Source organism: Thamnophis sirtalis, unplaced genomic scaffold (assembly GCF_051295495.1).
Source record: "Thamnophis sirtalis isolate CommonGarterSnake01/CBP01778 unplaced genomic scaffold, rThaSir2_p1.2 scaffold_5, whole genome shotgun sequence".
NCBI classification, from domain to species: domain Eukaryota; kingdom Metazoa; phylum Chordata; class Lepidosauria; order Squamata; family Natricidae; genus Thamnophis; species Thamnophis sirtalis.
In genome coordinates this window covers 66,303,546-66,324,992 of record NW_028261385.1, presented here as the reverse complement: position 1 = coordinate 66,324,992, position 21,447 = coordinate 66,303,546, and the positions used below count along the sequence as shown (strand labels likewise).

General features: G+C 38.2%; 1 protein-coding gene across 6 annotated transcripts in view; it reads right to left on the bottom strand.

Annotated features, from left to right (window-relative positions):
• TLE1 (TLE family member 1, transcriptional corepressor) overlaps positions 1-21,447 on the bottom strand; it is a 78,102-nt gene that overhangs the window by 4,179 nt on the left and 52,476 nt on the right. For all 6 annotated transcript variants that reach the window (XM_014058832.2, XM_014058836.2, XM_014058833.2 and 3 more), the window contains 6 exons: positions 19,615-19,767; positions 17,899-18,043; positions 16,812-17,002; positions 16,296-16,372; positions 6,804-7,053; positions 5,533-5,780 (listed from right to left, as the gene is read on the bottom strand). In XM_014058832.2, the coding sequence (XP_013914307.1) occupies positions 5,533-5,780; positions 6,804-7,053; positions 16,296-16,372; positions 16,812-17,002; positions 17,899-18,043; positions 19,615-19,767 (1,064 nt within the window). The remainder of the gene's footprint in view (positions 1-5,532; positions 5,781-6,803; positions 7,054-16,295; positions 16,373-16,811; positions 17,003-17,898; positions 18,044-19,614; positions 19,768-21,447) is intronic.

Here is a 21,447-nt window from a genome sequence, read left to right as displayed (position 1 = left end):
TTCAAAAGTAATTTGGAAAAGGTGCAACTCTATGATTCTGAAAAAGATGCAGTTGCTTTAAAAGGCTGAAAACAATGCTATGTTTGTATGTTTCAAAATAAATATCCAAATTATTTCCAAAGCACAACTCAAATATGCTACATGGCACTGAGAAGAGACCTTTGCTTTTAGAAGCTCACTATGGGGATTTAAACTTTGTTTTTTCTGTTGGCCATATAAACTAAAGTAGTAGTTGTTTCCCCAAAAAACTTTATACATGTAGAGTATATGTCATTTAAATAGAATTTTATCCAACTATTAATTGCTTGTACTTTGGAGTCATGATTTGAGATAACTTCATGACAAAATAATTTTTTAGATTACTTTCTCTTGTACGCATTCACTCAATTGGCTTAGTCATATAATTAGCATCTATTGTAGTAAACACCAACATGAATAAGCTTCAGGTGTTTTGTGCTACTATTGAGTAACTGTTGGCTTCCCTCATCCTACACACAATGTGAGAGAGCACCTGTATTGTTTTATTAAGAGCATGGTAAAAAATATACCCCCCAAAAATCAGGATTCAAGCAGAGGAAACATTAAAACCACCACTTGAGGCCATGCGTGGCCTCCACATATTTTTTTAGTTGCATTTTAAAAATAAAACAGCCAAATTAAGAATGTCAATGCTGAATCAGATTGTTTTTCTAAGGTAGTGAAAAAGTTCCAAGGCATTGAAGGAAAGTGACAATTATTCAAAAAGGAAAACTATGAAAGCATTTGAAAAAATGTCTTATTGCTGTTTTGTCTTTTTTCCAATATACACATCTTATATTTCAGTACCACACTCCCTTTTCAAAGGATCTGATCTACTGTGTAATTAGCACTTGCATAAGTAAAGCCCAAACCCATTTATAATTACAGATGAAGGGAAAAAGAGATACAGAAGATAAAGGCAGATACAAATAATAATTTTCACTTGAAGTACTGGCCAAAATTTTCCGGTATAATGCACAGTGCCATGTAAATTATATCAAAGGTGATAACTGGACAACTGTTTCAAGGTAACCTGATTTCAATAGACTTGGACGAGTCAAACATCTAAATGTGTTGCTTCCAAAGACAACTATTGATGCTGTAGCTTATAAATAAGACGCATACACTGTATGTGTCTGAAAATGTGGCATTGCAAAAGTAGAAATGCATAGCATCAGTTGATAGTATAAATATTATCTAATAACTTTATGATTATGGGTATCAGCCAGGAACAGAAAGGGAGGGAGGGAAGAGAGAGATTGAAGTTAGGGACTGAATTTTCAACTTTTTGCTATTCTACTTTAGGGGTATAAATTAAATACAAAGCTGTCCATTTTCTTAAAAAAATAATAATACACAAGCTGCAGAACTTAAATTAATTTGATTTTGGCCCATCAGTATAGGGTTCACAGTCCTGCTTGTAATTAAGATGACTCATTCAGTCTGCAAGTGTCCAGAAATGCTTAAGTGGCCAAATGCCGATGCTTTAAATAGCCTCTCATTATGAAGGCAGGTGCAAATGTCAGCTGTGCTTGCTGAGATTTATTGTGCACAGTTTTTTGTGTGATATATGAATAGTTGGTTTTGTGGTCCACCAAACATTGTCATATTACAAAGCTATTTTGGACTGTTAAAAGTTGCTGCCTTGCCAAAACATTCCCACCAAGGTGTACCAAAACATTCTTTCTTTTAATCTTGAAGGCTTGAAAGGAAATTACTTATGTGAGCATTATGCTAATTACACACCCAGCCTTGCAAGCTTGGAAATATTAGAGGTTGTCTGCAAAAAGAAGCCGCAAAACCTAGAAGTGGGAGCAGGGAGAAACCCCTCACTAGAAACCAACAAAGGCATCAAGAAAAGCAGGACATTATTTGAGTTAATTTTTATTTTTATTTATCCTTTAGGAAAATGAATGGTTTGAGAGCTGTTTCATTCATTTACACTTAAGTTGATAATTATTTGAGGATAGTCTTAAATTTAATTAACTTAAATTTTGTCTTACATTTAACAAACTGAAGTCTCTGTGTGTGTGGTGAGGGGGAAGGGGAGATTAGCCTGTCACAATACTATGTGTTTAATGCCAGGAGACTAAAGCTCCGAGATCATCAAGACTAGATGCTATCAAACTAATATTCAAAGTATCATGACAAAAAGGTTTTTGATTCCACACTAAGGCAACAGGAAGAGAGTTCTGACAGTCTAAAGGTGTAATTTTAAATTTTCAGCAAACTTCATGAAACAGGGCAGGTAAAACAATGAGAGTGGTGCCAGAATACAGTGCAGATAAATAAAAGTTTTGTTATAGTTTTTTATTGCCTTGGGTAGAAACTGTTTTGGCTAGCAAGAGGGTTAGGGTTGAATTAGGCATCCAGCCTAATTTTAAGTGAGAATTTGTAGGAATGGGGGATGGGTGGGGAGAAAAGTGTATAAGAGAATGAGTAATGGGATTGTGTTGTAAGGAGAAGAATGAGAAAATATTAAACGCTATGAGAAGTTGTTGACAAAAGGTCAGGCCAAAAGGTGAGAAATGATGGATGTGTTATTGGAGATACATGGACACAAATTGAATCATAACTTGGACCTATGATTTGGAGAACTGTGGTGAGGAAATTAGGGATAATTCAGGTTAGCAATTTTCTGATGGCCTCAGTCATGAGAGAAAAATATAGCAGCTGCCATTATTATTTCAGCAGCCACTAAAGAGAAAAAAGGAGGCCCAATCAGGAAAATACACACACACACACACACACACACACACACACATTCTGGCAGAGGTTGGGTTGGTAAAAGAGGCAGAGGCTGTGATGAAGATTTGACAGCTGACACTGAGAGACCCAAACTGGGATCAGAGCCTAGAAAAGTAATGAGAGCAGTAGAAAACCCAAGCCCAAGCTGATCTGATATTGGCTGAAGATAGAGAATGGAAGGACCTTCAAATGGCCAGGGAGTCTGGTTGAAAGAACAGGCTAATCTGTTGGGGGACTTTGGAATTCCCAGGTAAGAGGTAGGAGAAAGGAAGAAGACCAAACTATGGAAAGAGGGAACTAGGTAGTGTAGAAACACTTGTCTTACTATAGTACATTGACTGCATGAGTGCCACTAGGAACTATGAGGAAGGTTTCATTGGCATTGCTGCAGGTAGGTAGACAAAAATGCCTAAAATTGGTAATGTGTAGCAGAAGGCACAATTATGTGGATAAATGATAATAAACTGTTTGAATGGAGAGGACTGAGTGGCGTTTTGAGAGGTCTGTAGAAATTCCCTGGATAGGGATTGGGGACCCCTATTCTAGAAGATCTAGTCCAGTGATGGCAAACCTTTTTGGCACCGAGTGCTGAAAAGGAACACATGTGTGCTTGTCAGGCCTGCTATTCGGAAGAGAAGCTGTCCAGGGTGCATGTGCACACCCCAAAATGCACTTCTGGTTTCTGGCACATGCATGCACACCGGCCAGCTATTCTTCCAGTTATTGGTGTACATGCGTGTGTGACAATCAGCTGGCTGGCACACATGCTGACACAGGAAAACAGAAGACCAGCTATTCCAGTTTCTGGCATTGCCACACGGACAAAGGTCAGCTGATCATCGCACGTACACACCAGAAACCCGGAAGAGGAACAGGTGACATGGCTCAGCGTGCCACTTCTGGCACACGTGCCATAGGTTCACCATCATGGATCTAATCTATATTTTGTTGATCCACCTAGATTCATGGTTCCTGCTTGGACAGCAGGTAGAAGCTTTGTGGCCAGAACTCCTTTGCCCATTTTTTAAGTAGAAGTGCAAGTTATAGCGCCACTTGGAACATGTTCAAGAATATGTTCTTAAGAATATAGAATGAGGAATAGCATATGTCAACAAACAAAGCTACGGAAGAGCCTGAAGCCAGCATCAGTAGAGAAGTAGTTCAAAATAAGCAGAAAGCCCACATGTAACTGAATTAAGGAAGATGATTGAAGAATTAAGAGGTCAGGTAGAGTAGGAACTCAAATTAAAAAAGCCCACTAGAGAATGAAAAGCTATTAAAGTATGATGGAAAAATGGATGAAGAATGTCAATAGAGGATCCACTCTTGATCAGGCACATTATAAAAGAGGTTAATTATGTAACAAGTTTGCCATCATTTCACTCTTAATGTTATCAGCTATCCCTGGTGGAGGCTAATTGAATGGGAAATCCTTCAGTCACTGATTATTTGTACTTACATACCAATAGATTTGTGTTGTATTTCATACAGGTATTTCTCAACTTACAACCACATTTGGGAGTAGAATTTTTGTTGCTAAGGGGTTCAGTTATTAAGCGAGTCCTGGCCCAATTTTATGGGCATTTTTAGCATGGCGGTTAAGCAAATCCCAACTGACTTTGCTTGTCAGAAGCCAGATGGGAAGGCTACAAATCATGATCACATGACCGTAAGAGGCTACAAATGTTGTAAATGTGAGCTAGAGGCCCAGAGCCCTAATTGTGATCATGTCGGTGTGACTATTGTAACTTCAAGAATGGGTTGTCACTTTTTCTGAAGCCATCATAACTTGGAACTGTTGAAGATCCACTCTTAATCCTCAACAGGGAAGGGTCGAAAAAAGTACGACCTGTACTTTTCCTTGATACAAAGTATGTGTTGTACAATTGAAGATAACTAGATAATCTGAAAACAAGCTATAAATATTTTTAATACTCAGCATTTTCAAGTCTTTGCAGAGCACACCTGCAGTTTTTCTGGAAGACAAGATGGCTAACACCCAGGTTTCTTTTCTTACGACAGGAATGTCATTTATCTACAAATGGTGTCAAATAAATATTCTCTAGAATAAAATTCACTCCCTGCCTTGGCCAGACAAGTACAACAATCACCCCCCAAAAATGTACCTTTGCTCAAAGCAAGTGCAGAAATTGAGAATTGGTGTTACTTTCCATTCTAGTTAAGAAAACAAAAGTTGTAAATAAACTATATATAAGTAGCTAATGATGTATCTTCTCAAATGTTGGAACTGTTGTTTTTGAAAATGAAACAGAGGAAAAAATAGGACATTGTTCCTTCAGCTTTATAATTTGAAGCCACACCAATCAGTTTTAACAAAGAAAATCTCAGTTTCAAACAAAATCCATGCCAATGAATCATATCTCAGTTTCAAACAAAATCTACTCCAATGAATCATACAACTAATTTTTTTTCACTGATTTTAATTATTTTGATAGCATTTGAAAATATAAACCACATTACTGATTGCTGGATTTTTTTTTAATGTCATCTCCCTGGCTTCTGAGTGTTTGGAAAACATTATCCATAAAAATACAGCTTCCCACTCATAAGGTTTTGTTTCCCAAACAAGTAACAGGAACCAGACAATTGAATGCCACAGATTTTCTTCTGAAACTGAAACATAGAATCCTAAAAACTTTTGATGTACTCAAACTTTTCATTCTGAAAAAATCAGTGGCAGGTGGAGTACGTCTATATAAAAGTAGCTTTCAGAGTAGTTTCAAAGGATAAAGTCCAGCAACTAACCTGACCAGGGTCTGATTGTGTAGGTCCCATACTGCAATGTTCCCATCGCTACAGCAGGAGAAGCACACCTTGGAATCGGGGCTAATTGCTAGAGCATAGCAGGCAGGAGCCGAGGATGTCAACTCTGCTTTGATACGTGGAGTGGGCGCTGCCAGGTCCCAAATGGATAACGTGCTGGCTTCCCCACCAACAATCAGGGTGCATCCATCGGGGAGTAGCTTACAAGACCGGATGTAGTTATCTCTATTCTGGAGAAGAAACACAAAATGTATATAATGCATTAAAGGGCTATGACACTTTTCTTATTTCAAAACACTTCAAGAAAGATATTATAGGATCTCTCTGTTACGGTTAAATAATCCCAAAATCAAAAAGAGATGGAAAAAGTAAGAAGTTATTATAGATTCCAATTCATAAACTGAAAACAATTGTCAACATTTTCACTTTTAGTAAAACTTCTGTAAGCTTCTAGAAAATACAGTTCTAACAAACAATTCCTTTTTCTTAAAAAGTGCAATAAGATACTTCTTCTCTGGGGCAGATGCATTGCATTTTAAGTTAAGCCACTTGAAGCACTGCAGCTGAAAAATGTGGGTTTTTTTTTTGGCAACACTGATATCTTGTAATATGGTGGAAGTTGTTGTGATCCGCCAGCTGCCAGTAGAGCTGGCAGCAGATTCGGACAGTGAGGAGGTTGGGGAGAACACGGGTCAGTCCTGGAGTTTAGGGAAGGCTCTGATGAGGACTCTTTGTTGGAGGCAGAAATGGGGCCAGGGCCATATGCCAGTTATCGGCTACCTTCAGAGTCAGACATCACTGAGGCAGATGAACAGCTGGAGCTTGTTCCCAGTATGTGCATGTGCAGAGTTGCCAGACAAAGGGAATAGCTAAAGAACAGGGGTCGACTTGGGAGTAAGGCAACAATGAATGGCCCTCTCAGAGGAAATAAAAGAGGAGTGAAAGGGGAGTAGAGTTTGCAGGAGACAAATTAGTTCGCTTAATTGGTTTGTGAGTCTCCGAGACTCCTTGCCACGTTTTTGCAGATATCGGCCTGTCAACTCTCCAAGCCAGATAAGGTCTGTGATTGTAAATCTTCCCTTGAAAGACTTTGTTGGATGTGAATGAGCAAAATTCACAGTAAATTAATAAAAGGGGTTTCAAAAGTATTGTTTTTATGGTAGAAATAACCTCAAGAGTAAACTAGGTTTATCTGAACCCAATAGTTTTACTATTGGATTTCAATGAGACCACCTTTATTCAGAATTTCTTACCAGACAGTCCAGTTGAGAAACAGGACTCTTGTTGCCAGGTTGGCTGATATCCCAGACTTTGACACACCCTTTTCCACCAGTATACACATGTCTTGTTGGGTTGCTTATGGTAACAGCACACACCACTTCCCCGTGGTTCAAGGTATTGATCTGGCGAGCGTGTCGAGGTATTCCCGGTCCAATGAGAGCATCTGGAGGGAAAGGAACTGGCTGCATCTGGCCGTCTGCAGTAACGTGAAACGAATATGCTCTGGGTGAGAAGAGAAGAAAGTGGCAGGGAGTAGGGGAAGAAAAACAAAGGTCAAATCATTGACACATTTCAAGCTGTGAGTGTACATCTATCTGCAACATTCTATGGAATGCAGGTAACCCTCGACTTATGACCAATCATTTATCAACGTTCAAAATTATGATGGCCCTGAAAAGTGAATTACAATCAGTGCTCCCGGTCACTGCAGCATCCCTGGGGTCATGTGATCAAAAACCAGGCACTTGGCATTTATGATAGTTGTAACATTCTGGGGAGGGGATGTCACATGATTGCCATTTACAACCTTCCCAGAGGACACTGGATTTGTTTACAGTACATGGTTTAACAACCACAGCAAAAGAGGTCATTGGGTGTGACTCAACTTAATGACCATATCTTTTAGCGATAGAAGTTCTGGTCTCAATTGTGGTTTTAAGTTGGGGATTACCTATAACTGTTTCTATCTGAACAAAGAAAATCAGTAGCACAGAACAGATAATATAGTTTATTTTTCACAGCAACATTTATCAGGAATATTTATCAATTCTTAGCTGATGTGCCTTTTCAGTTCAAATACTTTTCCTACCTTTCCCCCATTTTCTAGAGCTTCATTAACCAGTTCCTAGAGGCTAAATACATAGACTGAATCTGTTTATTGAAAGACTGGCTTGTCTAAATTCTTCAATAAAGGTCACTGAAATTTGATTATATCCCAATTCTATCTAATACAGGTAATCCTCAACTTACAAAAAGTTCATTTAATGACCATTCAAAGTTACAACAGCACAGAAAAAAGTGATTTACGACCATTTTTCACACTTACTACCTTCACACTTACTACCTTGCATCCCCATAGTCATGTGATTTGTTTTCGGATGCTTGACAACTGACTAACATTTATGATGGTTGCAGTGTCCTGGGATCATGCGATCTCCTTTTGCAACCTTCTGACAAGCAAAATCAATGGGGAAACCAGATTCACTTAATAACAATTTCAGTGATTCAGTTAATAAATGTGCTAAGAAAAATCGTAAAATGTGGCAAAACTCAACAATTTTTTCACTTAGCAACATAAATTTTGGGTTGAGTTTGGTCATAAGTCAAGGACCACCTTCAAGATTAATTTCATGTCCTGTAGCTTTAAGGTGCTGGAAAAGGGAGGAAATTTGCTCTGCAACATACATAGGACAAATGAACAGGAGAATAAATGCACGCATTGCAGAACACAAGAACGCAGTAAGAAAAAAACTTCCTCCCTTTTCCAGCACCTTAAAGCTACAGGACATGAAATTAATTTTGAAGGAACCAAATTATTATCCAAAACTGAACACTTCGACAAAAAAATAACTATGGAAGGTATCGAAATAGAGAAACACCCCCACAACATGAGTAAATGTGATGATACCTCCCGCCTACCAGACATCTGCCAACCAGCCCTAGTCAACAAATGAGCCCCACCCACCACCCAGGCCATTACAACACAAAACAACAACGGACAAACAGCCAGCACCAATCAGCACCAATCAACCATTCATGATACAACCACACAGCCAATCAATCCAATTACTGAAACAAAGCCAGCACTCCACACACACCCCACCAAGATTTATAGAAAGACAGCAGCTCTGACCACGCTTTAAGCCAAAAACACCAGCCTGAGGATGGCAAGTGAGATCTCACCGAAATGTTGCCAAGACAATCTCAATCTTACACGGGAAAAGACCTGAATGCAACAAGACCAGCATATATATATGTTTGTGTGTGTGTGTGTGTTGTATTTGTGCTGATAAATAAATAAAGGGAGACTAGTATAGATCTATTTCAAGCTATTTAGCTCTCATCAGCTAGCCATACCCTTACTGGGATTTGAACCTGTGCTGTATTACATATTAAGCAGTTGTGTTAACTACTAAGCCACAAGGTTCTCCTCCTTATCAGCTGAACCAGGGAAGTAGGTATGTATTTAGTGTCACAACCCCTGGTATGCCCAAATATGGAAGGAAGCAGACTGCTTCCATTCTCTGTATGTGTATGTGTGTATGTGTGTGTGTATATATATATGTCAGATATGCATCAAACATGTCATATGTATAAAAGAAAAAAAAAGAACAAAAAGCTTCTTTTCCTGTTCCCATCTATATTATATTTTCATTTACCACTAGCTTTTATAGGTCTCTGCTGAATTTGAAAACCATAACAAACAGAACCATATAACTATCATCTTCAACATATAAATAAAAATAAATTTCCTTCCAGACATGTGTCTAAAGATTTTGCAGATTTTTAATTAGTTGATTAAGCATGAAACATTGGCCTGGTTCAGATATAAGATCTGAATATCATTCATGACCTTACCACATGGCTATAACACAATTTTTCAGGACTAATATAATCAAAATGTATCATTAATGCAATTGAGAAATTGTTGTCTTTTATCTGCTTAGGAACCAGGATATGTTCCTGATTGCACATTCTAGTTTATAAACATATTGTAAATTAAGCCAACTTCTCCATGCAGATTAAAAGTGTTTAATCAATAACTGAAATATCAATATGTGACATGAACAAGGAATGGACAATAACGTAGCAAAGAGCCATAAAGTGCACTCTCAATCCAAGAACCTAAAAATATATTAAAGGTATTATGTCTAATCTAAAACACTATTCTTCATCCTAAAAAGATCACCACAACTGCATGCCGCTTCCTTCATCCAATAAAATGCATGCAAGAAAATTTTGAGATGACAATCGATATGGAATACAAAACAAGTTTTGTATTAGAATAAATTAGTAGCTACAAGTTTTATGGGGATGGAGTTTCTGATGTTCTACCTGTTGTTGGACTCCATATTTCATCAGCCCCTGCCCCAGCATAGTCAGTGGTCAGAAATATTTTTGTAAGCCACCCATAATAATTTGTCAATTAGATGGGTGGCATATACATTTAATAAATAAGTAAAAAATAAATGATAAAAATGATAGTTGAAATTAATCAGCATCTGGAAATCCACATATGTGAGGAGGAGGAGGAGGAGGAGGAGGAGGAGGAGGAGGAGGAGGAGGAGGAGGAGGAGGAGGAGGAAGAGGAGGAGGAGGAGAAGGAGGAGGAGGAAGATAGCAACAGTTATGTGCCTTATTTTCTCCTAGTATCTTGAATGCTAAAATCATGATTGTTCTCATTATTGTTATTTTGAGCAACAAGCATCTATTTCTATTGTAAATGTCATGTGTTAGTTCAGAAATCCATTTTGCTAGAAAGAGAACAATATATGTTGACTAAACAGAAATCCACACCCATGAGCACACACACTCCACCCTATTGAGTTCTTGAACTATGAATGAAAGCGGCAAAGCTTCCCCCAGTCAAGAAGAGACATAGCAAGGAGCCTTTATTTCATTTGCTAAATAAATTCAATGTGACATCCTGATTTGTGTGCCTGAAAGGAACTCGTTTTCAAACTCAAGCTGAAAACTCTCCTGCTGTCAATATAAATTTGCAGTACATAGGGCATTATCTGAACTCCTACACCAGAAATTTTCAATTGATTTATCTATCACAGATAAGGCTATAACATCAGAAAGTTGCTATGGGTAACTGAAGACATCCTACTGCCTTGAGGTGATCAGGCGTAACGTCGTAGTTTCAAAAGCAAATAATGAAAGGAGATCAACCCAGCACCCAGGATTTTCAAAGTTTATCTTGTCTATTTATATAGTACACAAAGACTAAGAAAGAAGCAGCTTCTTTAAGGTAGAAAAATATACAGTGGTTATATGTTGTGTAGGAGTCAAAAGAGAAAGTATTATTATTTTTTAGTTCAATCAAAGAAACAAGATTGGGGAACAATAGCAGGAGATTTGGGGCTTTTATGACCCTGAAGTTCTCAGAGCCCGATTCATGAAGGTTTTACTTTTCAACTTAACTGAATGTTTTGCAACCATACCGTCAGAGAAAAAAAGAAATCTCCCATCAAAAGTCTGAACATTAGTATTTTAAATAAAAACAAAAAAGTAAAAACTGCCATCAATATCTAGAATATGTAGTTAATACATAATATACAGAAACTTGCATGCTAAGATAGACATGCAACTGGGGAAAGAAAACAAAACAGAATTCTTTTGTGATGATTTGGGTGTGTATGTGTATTGTAGGTAACAGAAAACTGATAGGATACATAATATTCCACATTTACAATTGAAGCCCAGATCAAATTTCAGAAAGGATCCTACAAAACAGGACTTCAGTTCTTAGATATCTAGAGTTCTAGAGTTCTCCAGGAGTACTAACACCATGCTGAATCAAATAACTAACAAGTTATAAATAACTGATCTCTACAGATCAGCTTTGTATGATTTAGTGGTCTGAGATTCAGCGATAAGAGTGATTTTCATTCACAACACTTTGTGATTTGACTTGGGGAAGAAATCATCCATAGACTATAAAGGAAAGGCATATAAATTACCTGCAGCTTTTTATTTTTTAGCAAAAGGGATTTTAAAAGATAAAATTCTCTAGAGAACATTGACCCTGCCTAATTTATATTGAGCATTTTATAAGGTTTCACAGGAAGGTCTTTTAAAAATAAAAATAATTCCTCTTCATTTTTTCTAAGGCCCAGATCACCAAGAGGAAGAATTTAGCAAAGTAGCCTTCAAATTATACCTCAAAGTCTAGGCTACTGATCCAAGGTGTTGAGAGAGATTCCTGAAAGAGGGAAGAGAGAGAGAGACTCAAGTGGAGATTTCCCTCACTGTTGACTTTCAGAGGAAAAACTTGAGTTCTTCTGGGCAGGTAACAGAAGAAAAATGCTGACTGGGACACCATAGCTTTGCTGCTTCTGAGAATTCCTTTTTCTTTGTGTGTGGTGATATTGGTTCTTTTTAAATCACAACCAATCATTAGATTGACTCAGACCTAGGAGAGACACAAAAGCACTAGTTCCTACATTAGGGGGTTTCCATTATATCTCCCTATAAGGAGGGAAGATTTTTTTTATTTTGTAAGGGTGTTTTACAAAAATTGTGCACAAGATATATGCAAACATATACTTCCCATTAGCTCCGTCCTCTATTCTATTACTATAACAACTTTTATTTGTTTGCACTGTACTCTTGACTATTGTATAGCTCTGTTTTCTTCTTACAAAACTACCGTATTTTTCAGAGTATCAGACGCACCAGAATATAAGACAAACCAAGATTTTGAAGAGGTAAATTAAAAAAAAAAGTTTTTGCCCTCCCCGGCTCTCAGAAGCACTCTGCAGGCATTCCAAACCATCTGCACAGCCTGTTTTTTGTGAAAAATGGGACATGCAGAGAGTTTGGGAGGCCTGCAAAGTGCTCCTGGGGGCCAGAGAGGACAAAAATGTGACATGACTTCTTAAAGAGTAAGACTTTTATCGATCTCAAATCCACTTTTCTCTTCAGCGAGGAGGGAAAGACATGCGGGGGCTGCTGAATGGCTGCTTCTGTTCTTGCCTGGGAACGGCCCATTGGATGAGGAATGGTGGGGACCCTTTCATTTGGTTTAATGGTTCCTCGCAGTGGTGCCTGAGCAGCAAAAGGGAAGCATAAAGGAAATGAAGCTCCTTTGTGACACACACACACACACACACACACACACACACAGAGAGAGAGAGAGAGAGAGAGAATCTGCCCGGATCTGTCATGCAGCAAAGAGACATGGTAGCTGGGCTCAATAGCAACAGTTGCAATGACAGATCCGGAGAGATTGGTGGGGTGGAGCAAGGGAAGAGAACCAATCACCTCTGCACGAAGACTTTTGTCAGAACCCTAGATCTCCACTTTCTCTCTGGAAAAAGCTATTGGCATCGTTGGGATTTTGGCTAGTGAAAGAAGCGTGGGATGGAAAGAAAACTTCAGAATGTGGCAGCTGGCAGGCTCCAGGAATACGGTGTTCCTCTATTCCGAAATTCCCTTTCTATCCCATGCTTGTTACATTAGCCAAAATCCCGATGATGCAAATAGCATTTTTCCAGAGAGATCTAGGGTCCTGAGAAAAGCCTTTGTGGAGATTGTTTCTCTTCCCTTCCTCCACCCCCTTCCCCAAGCCGCCTGGATCTGTCATGCAGCAAAGAGATATGGTAGCCGGGTGCAATAGCAATAAGCAGATCTGGAGAGATTGGGGGGGAGGGCGGGGGGAGGAAGGGAAGGGAAGCAGAACAATCTCTTTATGAAGACTTTTATCAGAGCACTAGATTGGGAAGTTAAAAACCTGGAATAGGATACAATCAAGCTTGATTCAAAGGCTTTGGCTCCTGAAATCGCAGCGCTGCCACCCAGAAATGCTATTACCGTGATCTCTGCTGCCTGGAACCACCCGAGAAGGATCAGGTAAAGCGGGCGCTGCAGAGATCATGGTACCACCATTTTGGTTGGTAATGCAGCAATTTCAGGAGCCAAAGCCTTTGAATCAAGTTTGATTGTACCCCATTTCAGGTTTTTAACTTCCTAATCTAGCGTTCTGAGAAAAGCTTTCATAAAAAAGAAATTGTTCCTCTTCCCTTCCCTTCTTCCTCTCCCCCCCCCCCGCCCCATCAATCTCTCCGGATTCTCAGAAGCCAAAGCGTTTGAATCAAGCTTGATTGTCCCCATTTCAGGTTTTTAACTTCCCAATCTAGCGTTCTGAGAAATCTACCATACCTGAGGCACCTCTCATTTGCAGCAGGAGGAAGAGGGTGGCTTAAAGCACCGCCTCCTTAAACCAAAGCATCTGAGTAACTGGGAAAGAAAGGTGTTCCTTTCGGGAGGCAGTTTTTGGCAGATTCTAAGCGCGGCTTTCTTTCCCAGTTACTCAAAGTCTTTGGTATACTCCGCCCTCGCCCTCCTCCTCCTGCAAGCAAAAGGTGCCTCAGAGATTTGGCGGGCAGCTCAAGGGAGGCAATGGCCACAATGACTTCATTCCCCATCAATGTGAGGAACCGCTGCCACCGCCGCTATCCCCTAAGCCCTCCTGGGAGCCGAGCAGGAGTCCCGAAAGTGAAACCTCTCTCCTTTACAGCCATCACAATCTCTGCAGCACCAGCTTCACCCGCCCCTTTTTCAGACGACCCAGGCAGCTACATTTGGAATGTAAGATGCATCCAGCTTTTCACCCTCTCTTCTGGAGTAAAAAGGTGCGTCTTATACTCTGAAAAATATGGTGGTTGATTTAATTGTGGTTTCTTCTACTTTTATTACTTTTTTATTGTTGCTTTTTAATGGCCAGCATGTAAAAAGTTGTGCTTTCTCTTGTTGGGCCCTTTATACTTTTTCTGAGGACCATTCACTCTCTCTGAAAGAAAAACTCTCTCCTTTCATTTGGTTGTGTATGCTCTTTGCTAGCGGCTGCAGAACTCCAAAACTCACAGCTCCCCAATTCTCCTCCCACACCTGCATCAAAGTTGCAGCTTTACTGGCAACTCTGCCATGCTGCAGCTGGGGAAAAGACTCAAATGGGAGGCAAGGAAGGCAGCTCAGGTGCCTGTAATTTTGTCAAGGAGACTTGCTCTTCCTCAGACTGGGAGATGATGGAGCTTTGCAAACTGGGACTCTCCTAGAAACGACTGGAGGTAGGACTCAGTTGTGTTAGGATTATGCTTGCTGGTATTAGTTTATATTAATTAGAGGGGCAGCAAAACCAGGCTAGCACAATCAATTATAGGCAGGCAGAACATAGATAGGCTACGTAAGATGATGTAGCCCTTATTCTTAAACTTATTCTTAAAAGTAGCTAACATTTAGGACACCCTTTGTTAGTCTAGCACTCATTCATTCATTTTTGAGAGATTTAAACCATTTCAGACAGAATTTAAAAGTATAGTTTGATGCAAATTGCTTATTGAACTGACTGGTCTTCTTTTCTGATTAACCTGAACAAAGAAGCTGAGAACTGAGAAAGTAAATGGCATCCAATTACTATTAACCTCCCAAGTTCTAACAGAGAGTGCAATAATGTGAGTGTGGGTGACAATAAAACTCAAAGGCCAGCCACTCAAATCTGTCAGTGAGCTCCTCATACCCCTCAATCCACCCCGCCTCCCTTTCTCTCAAGTTACATAAACTCTGATAGCACCAGAAAAGACATCAATTCTGAAAAACATTGTGAAAGACCACAAAGCATTTCAAAACCAAAGATTTCAAGCAGGTACCCTCTTTGATTGGTGAAGTAACATTAGCAATGTGATTTGATCCAAATTCTTTCATGATGAAATTTAACACAGCTATAACATGCACACTTTATTTGCAGAGAATTACTTAGGTTACAGAACTACTTTTCAAATGTGGCATTTGAATTTTGCATCGGAATATGGACATTAGGAATGAAACATGCAGAGCAAACATTTTGTAAAGAATTGAAATGTGACTGACAGGCTTTATTTCTGAACTCGGAAGCAGAATATTTGCCTTGTATTCCCATTCTACTATCTTGCAGCATAGGAACAAATGAGTAAATAATGTATTCAAATATTCTGAAATTGTTTGAAACTTGAAAATGAAATTATCTTTTAAGTCCTAGTAAACTTAGAAGTGGGAATCACCATTTTTAGCACACATGTTTTTAGCTTAAATGCAAATCAAAACTATGTTTTATTTATCAGCCTATATTAAAATCCAATTTCCTTTAGCATTCTGGTAATGCAAAATTCTAAGAAAGAGACAACAAATCTTGCCAATATCTTCTGCCAACTAAATGGCATAAAAACAGTATAAAGTGTTCTGTTCCAGAATGGTAAATATTGTTAGAAAATATAGTATAGGTAATCCTCAAATTATGACCACAATTGAGCCCCAAATTTCTGCTGCTAAGTGGACAATTTTCCCCTTTGTTGCCACAATTGTTAAGTGAATCTATGCAGTTAAGTTAGTAACATAGTTCAATGAATCTGGCTTCCCCATTGACTTTACTTATCAGAAGGTCGCAAAAGGTGGTCACATGACCTTGGGACACTGCAAAGGTCATAAACATAGTCAGGTGCCAAGCATCTGAATTCTGATCATGTGACCAGAGGGATGCTGCAATGGTTATAACTGGGAAAAATGATCATGTCACTTTTTTCAGTGATTTAAGTTTGAACGGTTGGTAAGTCAAGGACTACCTGTAGTAGAAGATGGTAGCCTTTCTAGGAAAACTTATCATACTTGCATCTTGGGGTTGGGTGGGTGGGGGGTGCTCATTTCTTACTATAAACATTGTGCACTGACTAATTTCAATTTCATTACAATTGTCAGAATTTACTCACGGTTTTCCACCAGGGATTCCAGCCAGATTGGGAGGGATTCCAGGTACTCTCATATGAGGGGGAGGATCAAACCCAACCTGATAAAAATCATCAAAAAAATAAACAGGCCAATCAGTTAGAAAACGTACTGAACTTTCCCTCGTAGTAGGTTTCAGAAAACACAAGTCTACCAAAATTAGATATCTGTGTTCTCATTTATTAACAAAGTCCACCATCATAATATATACTTCCTGCCTCATTAAAAGGACGAAAGCCTGTTCATTTAAGAAAACAAATATTCAGTACAGCTGTGAGATTCTGTTTGTTAACTAATGGCAACATTTTAAAAATGAAGGAACTGAGACCTTAGTATTTCCCCTTATTTGAAAAATATTTTGTGTAGGAACATGTAAACATAGTACGGGACAAAAACCTCATGTCTAGAACTGCAGCATCCCTAATGTTCTTTAATGCTTAAAGAAGTGTGTTCATATTTCAGTAAATTATTTCCCTTATTTGACAAAACTGCAAACCTACCATTGGGGAGCGTCCATAGGCAACTACAGCAGCCGCGGCTGCGGCAGCACTCATTTGGGGGGACATGTTGTGGAGACTAGCATAGGCAGCTCCTGGACTGGTCAGGTCTCCATTCATGCCAGCATGGGGTACCATTCCAAATGGAGCAGGATAGGGACCTGGTACAGCCAGAGGTGTCCTCAAGCCAGCAGCTGTAGGAAAAGGAGATAGTCTCTGTAAAAATGCAACTCATTTTTGTTTTTTTCATATTAATCTATCTGCACAGCAAACTCTGGTTAGACTATATGTGGTTGCGTTCCCATATGAAATAGAATAACTTCACTATCCAGTTTAAAGTTGACTAACTCTGTTATTCAAAGATTCATGAGTTTTCAAAGGTGAAGGTTAAAGAAGAAGGGAGCCAACCATCCACAATGACATCGCCAGGCATTTTCTAACATTTGACTTCACTATTGTTCTATTTTTTTCAATTATTCCAATTGATTATATTTGCACTTTGCTATTATACAAGCATATAAATGGCCATAATAAACTCATATTGCCTATCTGGAATCTGATAATTTTTAACTTTATTGCTATGAATATTATGTTAATAAACATGGTCAAAATGCAAAAGAAAAAAAGTATTAGTCAACTTGCAGAATCCTTCTTTCCTTACAAACCTTTCCTAGACTTCCCCTATACAGATAGTCCTCCAATTACAATAGTAACAAGGACTAAGAATTTCTGCTGCTAAGTGTGACATCACATACATTGTCACATACACATACATCACATACATTGATTATTGATGGTAATCTTAGCACTCCCTATTGCCATTGTTAACTGAATGCCATCAGCCATTTGGTGAGGACTCACTCCAAGCCAAGCCATATCTGGATTGATCCTTCCCCTTAACCTCAGTAGGGTTAAGGACTGCTGCCTATTCAGCTTACATATCTTCCCCTATGTATGCCCTTTTATGCCTCCCACATCTATGCTCCCTCAGCAGTGGAGGGAAGACAATGATAATCCTCAGGTACATGTTAACCACATCAAATTATATCAGTAGTAATAATTTGGTGCAGGACAGAAGATTTTATTTTACCAGCTTGGTTGACCAAAGGGTCCATGGTTGGAGGTTTAGCAAGACCGGAACGAAGACCTGGTGTAGCACTAGTTCCTGGAGTCGGTACATCACTTCGTGGTGTTGGTGTGCTGGATTTAAGGACTGGTGTGCTCGCCTTTTCATGCTGGCATCATTAAACAAATCAAATAAGTACTGTTATTAATACAAATTATTGAGTATTCAATTTCAACACCATGTGGAACTATGAATATTTACATTTAAAAATCCTTGGGCAACCTCTTATTTTTCAATATTAGTAGTGTCTGCCCTCCCTATTTCTACAAAAAAAATGAAAGACTGATAAGCAACGTTCTTTAGTTATATAAATCATTGGCAAGATGTGAAAGTTATTTGTAATTTTTTTAACTTTTCAACTATTTTAATTCAAATATAGGTCTTTGAAGGAGGTAAATGACAAAGTAATTCAGATGACAAAGATATATTTTACAAATCAATTGAAAAAAGAGACAAAAGGCGAATGTTATGCTTCAACTTGAATTCAAAAGGATGGTGATTTACTACAAAAGACTTGTTCTCTCTGCCAGAAACTTCATAAGGAAGAAAGATTTTAAAAAAATTCTAGTATACAAGAAAATAAATTATTCCCATGACCTCATTAAGAATGGATACAGCTTGAGCTTTTTTCATCCATTATTTTTTAAGATATACAACTAAAACTAGACAAATGAACAAAAGAGAAATTAAAAACAGATTTACAACCTGTGTTAAATTGAATACTATAAGTATGTTCAATAGAATATTAGATTAATGCTACATGTAAAATACTCTTTCATCATATTTGACTATTTTAAAAAGGAAATCAATAATGACTAATTATCAAAGGAAACTGCTGTAAAAAATGATCAGACAGAATAAATGATTAACAGGATTTTCCAACTAATTTTAAACATTTTACCCTCATGAATGAAGGCAAATATCTGTGTCCCAGGATAATGATGTGAAATTGAATTTGAGTTGGTCACTGGGACCAGAGATTTACTCTTTCAAACTTTCAGACTCATGCTAGAATCTCCCGCCGTCATAATAAATCCAGCAAAGTATAACATTTTTAAAAGAGAAATCCAACTTTGTATGTGACATAAATCTATGGCTAGAATTATACCCTATAAATGGCTTCAACATTAAATTATTTCTCAATCAGACTTGATTTTTAAATCCAAAATGTCTTTTGATATTATTGCATCCTTTTATAGCCTAGTTTGCCATTTTTCTAAAGGAAGAATCCCATGCAATTTCCAATAAGACACATAAAGTATCCTGACAGCTGATATAATGTATGAAAGAAATCATTTATGTAGGAATACAGGACTCAGAAACATTAACAGAAAAATAGTATCCACATTTGGAGTATTGTGTGTAAAATGTGAAAAAGCTGCAGACACCCACAAAAGAAAATCACAAATCAAATCCAAACTGAAATCCCAACTTTGGTTTTGTGATCAGATTGCATGAAGTGGACAGTACCAGAAAAATGAAAAAAAAGAAAGAAAGGAGAACATTGCCCAATAATTAATGAGCAGGTAAGTTTTATTGTTGTTGTTAATAATGAACTGCTACTGCAGTTTTGATCTGTCTCACCACAATAACTATAGTTAAGTCATGAAGCTTGCACATAATGCAGTAATAAATAATGTTTAGTTGACAAAATATAATACAATTGAGAAGAATACTTACCAAACCCATTTCTTTGGATTTCATGGAAGCAGAACTTCCTGATGAGGCAGTAGATGCTGGGCTACTAGAGGCATCTTTCTTCAAGATACGGGTTTTGTCTATGCCATTCTCTCGTGGGGAATGAGCAGGACTTGCTCGGGGAGATGAAGGGTCCTTTATGGGCAAGGGTAGTAACAAAGGCATACAGTTAGGGTTGTTAATTTAAATGCAGTAAATTTGTACCCATGGTTTGAAAGCTTTGACATTTGGTGAATATTATGTTAAATATATGACTCTATTGTAATTTATTTTACACCAGTTACAAATATCTACCACCTGGAAAAATTATCTATGCTTTAAAGCAGGGGTTTCTAACCTTGGCCAGTGGCTGAGGAACTTTGGGAGTTGAAGTCCACAAGTCTTAATGTTGCCAAGGTTGGAAATCCTTGCTTTAATGATGAACAGGACTATTTCAAACAACTAACAAAAATGTTTGGTGCATTTTAGATCAAATTCCCAGGAACAAAACGGGGCAGTAAACAAGATAGACAATATTACATGTTACTGCCTCCTAAAAAGACATCTTCTATAGTTTAAGAGGGGGGGGGAGCAAAAGTACTGTATTAAATTTCTACTGATCATAAATAAGCATGATTACAGGTGAAACTCAAAAAATTAGAATATCGTGCAAAAGTTCATTTATTTCAGTAATGCAACTTAAAAGGTGAAACTAATATATGAGATAGATGCATTACATGCAAAGCAAGATAGTTCAAGCCGTGATTTCTCATAATTGTGATGATTATGGCTTACAGCTCAGGAAAACCCCAAATTCACAATCTCAGAAAATTAGAATATTGTGAAAAGTTGCAATAGCCTAGGCTCAAAGTGTCCCACTCTAATCAGCTAATTAATCCATAACCCCTGCAAAGGGTTCCTGAGCCTTTAAATGGTCTCTCAGTCTGGTTCAGTAGGAATCACAATCATGGAAAAGACTGCTGACCTGACAGTTGTGCAGAAAACCATCATTGACACCCTCCATAAGGATGGAAAGCCTCAAAAGGTAATTGCAAAAGGATGTTTCCAAAGTGCTGTATCAGAGCACATTAATAGAAAGTTATGTGGAAGGAAAAAGTGTGGAAGAAAAAGGTGCACAAGCAGCAGAGATGACTGCAGCCTGGAAAGGATTGTCAGAAAAAGGCCATTCAAAAGTGTTGGGGACTTTCACAAGGAGTGGACTGAGGCTGGAATCAGTGCATCAAGAGCCACCACACACAGACGGATCCTGGACATGGGCTTCAAATGTCGCATTCCTCTTGTAAAGCCACACCTGAACAACAAACGTCAGAAGCGTCTTACCTGGGCTAACTTTTGCACAATATTCTAATTTTTCGAGTTTCACCTGTATATGCTTCCACATCACACCAAAAAGATCAGAATTGTTCTTTAAAGGGCTTCCTTTTCTTTATATTTTCTGCACACACACACACCCTCTTTTAATATATCCAGAATAAACATTGTTCATTTATCTATGATCATATACACACAGTGAGAACTTTGAATAAGCAAACTGCACACAATTGCCACAGAATAAACACAGATATCAAGGACTCCCAAACATCCATAAGCAACAGGACAGATCCCTTGGTTTCTAGTCTGTAGTAAATATGAATTTAATAATAGTGTAACTCCTACCACTGTCTGGCTTCTGTAATGAAGATATATTACTAATAGCATGTTTATTTGTTAAATTTATATGTCTCCCATTTCACCATCAGGTGATTCCAAGTGGCTTACAACACAATAAAAACAATACAAAACCTTAAAATATTAAAATGTTAAATATTAACATTA